Source organism: Trachymyrmex cornetzi, unplaced genomic scaffold, assembly GCF_001594075.2.
Source record: "Trachymyrmex cornetzi isolate Tcor2-1 unplaced genomic scaffold, Tcor1.1 scaffold299, whole genome shotgun sequence".
NCBI lineage: Eukaryota > Metazoa > Arthropoda > Insecta > Hymenoptera > Formicidae > Trachymyrmex > Trachymyrmex cornetzi.
Window position 1 is genome coordinate 1,377,902 of NW_017297680.1, and position 10,111 is coordinate 1,388,012.

The window sequence follows — 10,111 nt, forward strand, 5'->3', positions numbered from 1 at the left end:
TGTATCGTAATTATCACAAAAATATTCATTGTAGATTATGAAACTATTTTAATTTTATCAAACTTTGAAACAAACATAGTAAATTTTAGATATTTATTTATGAATCACCGGAAGAAATTTTATTTAAGTACTAATAAGTTAGCATAATCGAAATAAGCAGCGCTTACTTTATTTAAATTCTGAAAAGGAAAGAAGAGGAAATAATGATAAATTAAATTAATATCGCTGAAACTGCAATTTTTGTAGTCTTTTCCCTTATCGTTAATTTCTTATTCCATAAAAAAAATTAATCATTATTACGTGATATTATTTACAGATGAATTTTGTTCGAATGTAATTTATTGTACTTGATTTCTGTCTGAGAACTTGGTTCGTAATATTTTCTCGGATCTTTTAGGATTCTCTATGTTTCTCGCCTTTTGTGTCATTTTGATGGAATCAAACAATCACCAGAATCTCGTTTGTCAAGAATGACTGTATTGAATGGCGTATTTCGACGCGAAAGAAACGAAAGCTAATTTGAACGAACCATGTTCTCAAGCTGGTCGCACAAAATATTTAACGAGCCGATCTTGCTAACAACGGCATGACGAATCAATAAACCTTACAGACGCCCGCCGTTTCGGCCAACAACACGCTATCCTACCTCAACGTTCGATCGCACTTAAAAATCTCTGGCTACTATCATTCCTATTGAAGATATCTCTCTCTCTCTCTCTCTCTCTCTCTCTCTCTCTCTCTCTCTCTCTCTCTCTCTCTCCCCCCCCCACCTCCCCCCCATCTCTCTCTCTCTCTCTCGCTCACATGCATTCCCACATAGCAGTTATATATAGTCTCTATGGAGTTTCTCTTGACGGAACAGTACCTTCGCAGAAACCGTTTACGAAGTCGTTTCATAACTTCGATGACCTGGGGGAAAAAGTCGTTTTGGTTGACGTGAGAAAAGGGTAATATTGCGCTGAAATAGCGTCCGAATTTTGGCTATGTGGAACCAAAGTTATTCCAGCCGACCGATCACACGCACACACCATCGCGAACATTTATATATATACACACACAGGACGAAGATACCACCGCACTCACACTAGGAAGTCAGGGTCACTGCAGTCATCGCCGCTGTCGCTGCTGTCGGAGATTCTTCTCCTCTTCTTCTTCTTGTGCTTTCTTACTGACTTGTCTGCCTTGTGTGCGCGGTGTGACTCCCGTTTCCGGTGTGACTCCCTTGCTTCCGGATTGGTGTGTATCGTCAGCTTCGGCACCCTCGGCGTCGTCGCTGCTACTGTCGTCGTCGCCGTTGGCGACACAATTACCGAATTATTCGGATGCTCTATCGGAGCAGTTAGATTCGATTGCAACGGTAACTGAAACTGTTGCTGACCAGCTGCGATGACCAGAGAGGCGGCATCTCCTATGACGGCACCGTCCGCTATCGTCCTGTCACCGCTAGCCCCGGGATGTTGTGGTATCCTTGCTATGTGCGGATTCTCCGCACTGTGCTTGCCACCGCCGCTAGTATCAGCAGCATCGTTACCATCGTCGTCTGGTTCTTCGGGATCAAATTTAAGCATCAGTAGCTTGAAGTCCAGGTACTCTTTCACGAGCTTCTTTCTGCCTTTCGCGTCTAGTTCGTTTTTGACATTCGTCACACCTTCCCGCAGCTTGTACAACGTAGCCTTGGGGTTGAAAAGTAGATTGCTCTTGCGATTTACTGTCTTTTCGTAGACTTTGGCCGATTCCGACGGTGAATATTGACCGATCTTCGCATCAGAAAAACCATAAAGATCTTTAAGATGTTGCCGAAGCGTTAGTAAAAGCAAAAAGCCTTGACTGGCGGTAATATACTCCCTGAGCAAAGTGGTATCGTTTGGTAACCTGGCCAAAATAGTTTCTTCATCCTCTTCATCATCCTCTTCGTCCTCCAAAGTCGATAACAATTGATGTGGTTGACCATCTGGTCCCATCACCGTCATTTGTCCCGTCGGTTGTCCCATCAGCTGACACGTCGGTTGCCCCAACGTATGCCTGGATTGTCCAGATTGTCCCGCACTGTTCTCTTTAGGCAGCAGAGCTTCTTTAAAAGACTGTAATAGATTCGTCCCAGACATAGAAATAATAATGTCAATGTGATGGATAATGAAAAGCGGTTCATCTTGTACTTGATATGTAAAGTAGGCGAGATTATCCGCCAAGTATAGCATCTGCGATAGACTAGTTTTAGCAGTCTCGTCGAAGTGCTTGAGAAAAGACAACACGATCGCTCGCCTTTGCTGTTTCGTGTTGCGCAAAATTGTATAGAGAAAACCATTGAGCGCCCCTGGAAATTCACCTTCCTTTGTTCGCATACCTCTCGTAACACAGCTATTCTGTAGAATTTGCTGTAGCCGGTAGCTCAATTTGATGCCAAATTGCGACTTCATGTGAATGAAGCCTGGGTATTTCTTTTCGATATCCTGTAACTGTTTATCCGCGCTGTGGCTTACGATTTTTTCGCAGTCGGTGCTCATGCAGATCAAATAGGGTACTATCTGGACGGGATGTACCAGACCCTGCGCCAGGATCAACTGAATAACTTTGAGAGCCGCGTGTCGTACGCTTACGTTGGCGTGCAGGAAAGACTCAAGGATCTCTTTAATATAGAGTTGGATAACAGTGCTTGCCATACCTGATGATACGTCACCCATTTCCTTCAAATTTTCCTGTTTAGACAATTTCGCCCACTCCAAATCCTGCTTAATCATCCTCTTCTCCTCTTCTTGCAGATATACTTCAATGTTGTTAAGCACTTGGATTCTCATATGAACCAATGCATACTCCGATGTGAGTAAATTATGGTAGAGTTCTTTCAATTCCGGTAACATCATAAACTCATAATGTCGTATGCAGAGAGAACCAATGGCCGATAGCGTAAAGTGTCGAATATCATCGTTATCCAAGTGAACGAAATAACTAAGTGTCTCGAAGACTTGATCCTTGATGTTATCTGCCAAGCCTTCTATCACCTCTGGATCCATGAAGTTAAAATGACGCAGCAATAAGCCGACCGTGAAGAGCGCTCGCCGGAAAAACGGTCTGCATCTTATTAGCATGGGATTACTTGGATCCTTTTCGTAAAACGATTTGTACTCTGTTAAATGTCCATAGTATTTCTTAAAGCAGTCTCGTATCAGCTTGTAGTTTCGCGTGACATTATTGACTACAGAACCTAGACACGATAAACAGCTTGCGACCACTGATCTGTCATGCTGCAAGATTAATTTTACTGAATCTTCTTCCAATTGCGCCAAAAATGTTTCACTAGGATGTTCCATTAGAGGCACCACTAATTCGAGCGTGTGTGCAACACTACTGATGATCTGATAATCGCCCTGTGTTTGACATTTTAAACTTAGATAAGGCTGTAGAGTGATCGCATGATTGACCAGTAATCGAGGCCGAATCTTCGCAAACAGATGAAGCGTTGTCAGGCACGCAACCAATCTCTGTGACGAGCCTTTCTTTTCCGATTTCTCCGAGTCTAGATTTGTCTCTTCTAACCGTAATACATTCTCGATCAGGCAGTCCACGATCTGCTTGCACGCAGTCAACAAAGCTCGTGGCGGTTCTGTCTGCATTTTTGTGCTATCATCCTTGTCCTCCTTCGGCTTAAACAAACTTACCAAAAGCTGCTCAAACCACTCGAGTCCCATATCCTTGCTAGTTGCTACAACGTCCGTGATGTTCATTACTTTTCTCAACAGCGATTCCGTGTCAAGAGAAGGACGCTCACTTACTGGGGTAAACCACATGTTTTGGAAAACCTCCATGACGAGTTTCCGAATGCCCTCCTCGTCGTTCACTCTCCTTATCATCTTCACGCATATTTCCGGGATTTTCGGAAAATCTGGACACTCCATGCAGATATCTTTGAGAATCTTGATGACACGTTTTCGGACGCTCACGCCAGTATCCAAGATTCTTGCTGACAGCATGTCATAGTATTTATCAATCAATTCTGGTCTACTCAATACAAATTTTCCTACCAAGTCAACCGCTGCTTCTCGCACTGACGTTGAATGATCGAGGAACGAGTGCTTCACACCTAGCTGCATGTCCACCCTTGCTAGCACACTCGAATCAGCCTCGACAATCATCGTGAGGCACTTCATTGCCTTGGTTCTAATAGCAATTGATGATTCCGTCAGTACATGAAGAATCTGTTTTAGATATTTATCGAAACTCTGCGAGAATGGTCTCTTGGATGCGAGATACTGCGAGATTAATTCCGCGGAATTATAGTCGATGTATGTCTGAAGGATGTCCGGTTTCGTTCCTGTACTACTCAATCTTATTCTACTGATAATGTATTTTTTCTTCTCCTCTATAATTCGGTAAGCTTCCGAATTTTTCTGCTCGTTATTGTCGTTCTCGTCTGGATCTTGCTCATCCAATTCTGACTCGGTGTCTTGATCACTGCTATGATGCCGATTTTTCTTCTTTGTCCGTTTCTTGTGTATCTTCTTGCTTGGACTGTTTTTCGGCTGACCTACTCGGGACTTCTCCATCGCGCAATCCCGATACCATTGGGCCAGATAAAAGTGACGCGCGTATCCAAGAGCCGAATCCTTCGTCCCATTGACGGCCAGATAATCCAGAAGTACTTTCTGTAAAAACACGGTCCTCTCTTCGTCCTCACTCAATCCTACAATGTCTTTGTCTTTTATCTGATCATAATCCGAGTCCTTTTGTTGCTCGAGCTTGATGTCTCGTATAATTTGATCAATGGTCGATAATTTGCAGTGTGAACTAACAGCATCCTTACGTAACCTGGCTGCTACCACGCCAAGATAATCGATGGAGGCTACACGAAGCGACATATCAGAGCTCTTATTAGAAAAATGTCCAACTAATAGATTTCCAAGAAGACTCAATAGTAATTCGGCAGCAGGCCACTCAGGTTTATTCACCGTCGCTAATAAATCTTGTACGAAATTCTCGAACAATGGTCTATAATCAATCTCCTCGCCCTTATTACCGCATTTGTTGAGAAATACCGTTAAAAAATTCCCAGCTATTCTGGTAGCAGTCTCATATCTATTGATGATAAGGACGTCAGCGTCTACGTGACCGGGTCTTTTCTCATCGTCCTCCTTCGATTTGGAATCTGATAGAACTACCACGCACTGGATAAGCTGCAGGACCAACGCAGTCAACATCTGTATATAATCTTCAGAGTTGAGCCTGTATGTGCGTAAACTCCTTTTGCTGCTGGGTAGTCTCGCAATTGACGCCAAGATGTCATCCAATAATAATCTCCTATGTTTCTCGTACTTTGTGAATATTACAGTAACGAGTTTCAATGCGCTTAACTGGAGATCGCTTACCGATTCAACGAAAAACGGTGCAACGCCTAACGATGATGCATGCAGAACACTCGTGTCCGTTAGAACCTGTATATTTAATAGCTCAGCCAAAAGACCTACCAGTTCGTGCATCTTGTTGTAAACCTGCAGAATGTTCTTTTCGCGTACTTCCTTCGTATGAAATCGCCTCTTGCGTATAGAATTATAGTCAGGCTTGTTCTTCGTATCTATCTTATATACGGGATCGAAAGAGGGATAAATCGTGTTCTGCAACTGAAACTTCATGAAAAGGACTATTCGGTCAATCACATCTTCCAAGTAGACTGTCTTCGGCATGTTGCTAGAGGTCATAATGTGCAGCGCGATCAATGACGCATCCACGGCACGCTGCACCCGTTCCATCGCCAATTGCATCCATAGCCGTCCTTCATCAACGTCATCATCTGGATCCACGAGTGGTGACACTCTCGCTCCGTCTCGTATGTTCTTTTCCAAGATGTTCAACAGCCTTATCAATTTATCTGTAGGTATCGACTCCATAGCACCCAATGTTTTGAGTTTGGCTGCTTCTGTACAAAGATCATGTAATTGATATTTGGGAATAAGCACCTCTCCAAGCACTTCACCATCATCCTCCATGTCAGCGTTTGTCATAAAATCTTCAGTATTCTCAAAAATCGTCTCTATGGTAGAGTTAAATCGTTGATAAGTATTGGTCTCCATTAATTCCTCCACGCTCAGTTTGGCTAACACAGGCACTAATTTCTTCTCAATCTTGCGTATTTTTGGTTTTGTGGAATACGATGCATCTCGTTTATCATCTTCCTCGTCATCGTTCAGTATCCTTTTCCTGGCGAATAATGGATTTCGATGGAAAAGTCTGCGGCTTCTGTCATCGCTTTTCCGTCGCTCCGCTTTCTCCTTCTCTCGTTGCACCTGCCGCTCTTTCGCGCGAGCTTTAAAGTACTTATTGTTCTTACCGATTTCCTCCTCGCTCTCGGAATCGGTTTTTGACGCGTCGTCGCGATTGGAAATACCCATTTTCGCCGCGCGACTCGGCGATTTCTCTGCAAACGCCGCCAGACTCTTCTGCATAAGCGCCTGATCAGCTAACGATAATCTATTTAACATAACAATGGGCTCCTTCAGCTTTTCTGTTCCGGCAAGTTTCATACTCTTCTCCGAATTATTGTTTTGCTGATGTTGTTGTACATCGGTTGCCATGCTAGTTGCAGCTGGATCTAAAACGTTAACTATATCAGTGGCGTGTACATTCGGATAGGACGTGGTCTGAGAAGTCGGTAATAAATGTTGTATCGTATGATCGACGCTTTGCTTCGGTTCGATATTGTCCATCGGTAAATCAATATCGGCAAGTCCGGTTACCGGATCAAGAAGGAACTGCTGATTCTCCTGTACTGAATTATCAATGTCCAACGATTGACTGCTGCCTAATGCATGATGAACTTGTTGATTTATCATGGGATCATAGAGATTTTGCTGCATACCCATGGCCTGATGTTGTTGCAGAGGCACGTTACGCATTGGGGATGTCATGTGCATATTGTGTTGCGGTGTCATACCAGCCATGTTATGCTGAGGTGTCATATTGGTGAGAGATGCCAGCGGTGCATTGGGAGAGTTCATGTGAGCCGGCGAGTACATGTTTGGTTGAAGGGTTACGTTTGATAAAGGATTTATACAGTTCGCGTCCTCCTGCATATGCTGGGGCGTAGTCAACGTTCTCGTTTGTTCGGTTATAACGGTGCCTCTGGGCGATGGAGAAGGCACGGCGAAAGGAGACATCTGTGAGATGTCTGCATGATTCTGTGGAGTAATCGGCATCCGTGGATGTTGCGCGTGAGTGATGACGCTGACCATCGGCGGCGGAAGTACGGACCTGGCTGCTGCAGAATGAGCCGGACTACCTTGGGGCGTTTGCCTGGAGCCCGAAGAGCTCGAGTAGGATGGCGAGAAATGACCATAGCTCGCCGGCGATTGATTGGCGTGCAACATAGGCACACCTTGTGTCCAGTTTCTTGGAGAATTGTGCTGGGTTCCTCTGAATACGTCAGGATTTATCTGCAAAATCGCCTTGAGCAATTCAGGCGTGTCTTGCTCATTTTCCAGCGATTGCTCGGTATTCGGATAATTATCCTTGAGTTCAATGTGTTCCGACGATGTCTGCGACAGTGACATTATCAGCTGCGGCACGAGATTCTCATCACGAACACTTAGCAATATCTGTGCCTCCTCCGCTACTCGTGGATGAAACAGTAGCGACTTATTAGTCAGTGTCTGTGGCAGCGGAGTCGGTAGAGGCATTTCGGGTAACAAGTCTGTGAGGCTCGCGATACCAGCGAGGGTAGTTATTGGCACACTTGGTACAACCCCATTCATTTTGAGTTTGATTCGTTCTGGCATTACAGCCTGGACAAAAAAAAGATAATCAAAATCAGTTTTAGTATTCTTAAGATTCCTTGCCTTGTGGGACAATACAATATTTTGAACACCGCACAGACATGCTATGAGTACTTGCTTATGATATGCAGTAAATATAAATCAACTGAACATATCTAAATACACTGTATCCACAAATGTCTAAATAAATCATTGTTAAAATTTGTTCACTACATTTCAAGACATACTGACACAAATGTTTCACCGTTGAACAGAGCAGTTTCTAATCCTCTTTGAAGGACACTAGCACTAGGTGAATATTGGGAACTCAACAAAGTCTCTTTTAAGTTCCCATGTTGCAAACAAAAGTTTCAACCAAATTTTGATGAAGCCCGTGGATCCTCCAATAAACGATCCATGTTTATTAGCACTTTGTTGTCCTACAACAAAAATTTGATTTATATAGTCACTTTTTTAAATGTATTGTAATATTTTAAATATCTTTAAAAATTAGATATTAAAAAAAAATAAAAATAGAAAATATTATATTAAATAAAATTACATGCTAAAATGAAAATAATACATATAAAATTAATTTATTTTTTTTAGTAGAAATGAGGGCAATTGAGAGCAAACACAATTAACTTTAGCATATATCTATTAACATATTATTATATAAAAGTCATCATTTTATACATAGTTTCATAGTTAACAATGCAACGTAGGCATTGTTAACCAAGAAACTATGTATAAAACGATTATTTTTATATAATATGTTAATAGATATACGCTAAAGTTAACTGCGTTTGCTCTCAACTGCCCTTATTTCTCCTCAGAATTAATTTTAACAAATCTGAGAGCCAAAGATTAAATTAAATATTTGTATCTAATTTGTAAAAAAAACACATTTAAATTAATATACATAAAAAAGAATAACTAACCTAAAATTAAAATGTTTTACGACACATGTAATTTACATTGTTGTAACCAAATATTTTCTTATTTAAAAGTAAACATTATATACAATTTTAAAAAATATTAAAAAACTGTCTTATACATTTTTCATAAAAACCAGAATTATATCATTTTCTAAATTATTTATTATATAAAAATTAAATGTTCTCAAATTTTTAAGTTGTTGGTACGTGAAATTATAATATACAAAAGAAACATGTATTTTACACTTTACGATGTAAAACAGGTTCATATCACGTTAATACAATTCACATGTAACATTCGTAGAATAAATACATGATAAATCACCATTTTACTTAACATATAAAAAACATAAGAGCATTGAAAAATTCTTTTTGTGGAAAAATTAATTCATTAACTCCTCATAAAAAAAATCCTACATATTTACATAAAATAACCAGTCATTACATAAAAACTCAATATGATCAGCTGATACACATGAATGAATCATAATTTCCAATAACACGGTAAAACCGCACATTGTAGGGTACACAACATTCATTAACCTGAATCCACTGCTTTTCCAAGATCATACCAATACAAATAACCATCATTTATGTAGCACAGTATATTCCTTTACCTTTCTGAACGAATGTCTACCATCCAACGTCGTGTATACTTATTCTCGAAGGGACCACGCGAGCAAGTATAACAACACAATGTAGAGGAAGGGGGGTTAGGGGGGAGGAGGAGGGGGGGGGGCTCGCGAGATCCTGCGGACGATGAACGTTGAACTCTGGTGGGCAGGCAAGAGAAATTTCGCCGGGTAGGAGAATTCTCGCGCGGAAAAGCAGCCGTTGCGTGATGCGGGACGCAGCGGTTCGTATCGCGGTAGACGCGGACACGGCCGCGGCCGCGCGGCGCGACAGCACCGTGCCCGCTCCGCTTACCCGGGACTATTTACGTCGCTGTCCGTTCCGTCCGCGGCTGGTTTTGGCGGGAGGCCGGGCGCCGTATCGTGGCTCCGCGTCGCTCACAGTCACCGGCGGATCCTCAGGTCACGTCGTGACGGCTGGTTGGCGTCAGCTGGCTGTCGCTAGGACTCACCGCGGTTAACACCGTCGTCCGGGGGATGCTCGCTCAATTGTCATCCGCGGGCCACCGCGGTTTGGCCTACTTGGTTGGACGCGTTTTCACATCGGCCACGGCGGGCCGCGGTCACGACTCGCGAGCACGACACTGCCCTCACACACGTTTCACGCGGCGCCGCACGAGCATCGCCCCGTCGCAGGCGCTGCGTCGCCCCGTAAACCGTATTTATAGTGGGAATGCGAAGAAAACAGACACAAAGGCGTCCATTTTGCTCTCTGCCGAGCGAGCGGAAGTGGCGTAGTAGTAGGATATCGCTCGGGCCAAAGACGCAGATATTTACCGGCGGGGGGGGGCGCGGGGGCGCG

The 10,111-nt window shown here is 42.9% G+C and overlaps 1 protein-coding gene across 2 annotated transcripts; it reads right to left on the reverse strand.

Moving 5' to 3' along the window:
* Positions 1 to 253: 253 nt before the first annotated feature.
* On the reverse strand, positions 254 to 8,146 carry Nipped-B (Nipped-B cohesin loading factor). Of its 2 annotated transcripts, XM_018509436.1 has the most exons (3): positions 7,992 to 8,146; positions 1,873 to 7,769; positions 1,630 to 1,757 (listed from the first exon to the last, which is right to left on the reverse strand). In XM_018509436.1, the coding sequence occupies exons 2-3, from the start codon at positions 7,761 to 7,763 to the stop codon at positions 1,706 to 1,708; spliced, it is 5,943 nt and encodes a 1,980-aa protein (XP_018364938.1). In that variant the 5' UTR covers positions 7,764 to 7,769; positions 7,992 to 8,146; the 3' UTR covers positions 1,630 to 1,705. The 2 variants fall into 2 exon arrangements, with proteins under 2 accessions (XP_018364937.1, XP_018364938.1); XM_018509435.1 differs by having other exon boundaries at positions 254 to 7,769.
* Positions 8,147 to 10,111: the final 1,965 nt, after the last annotated feature.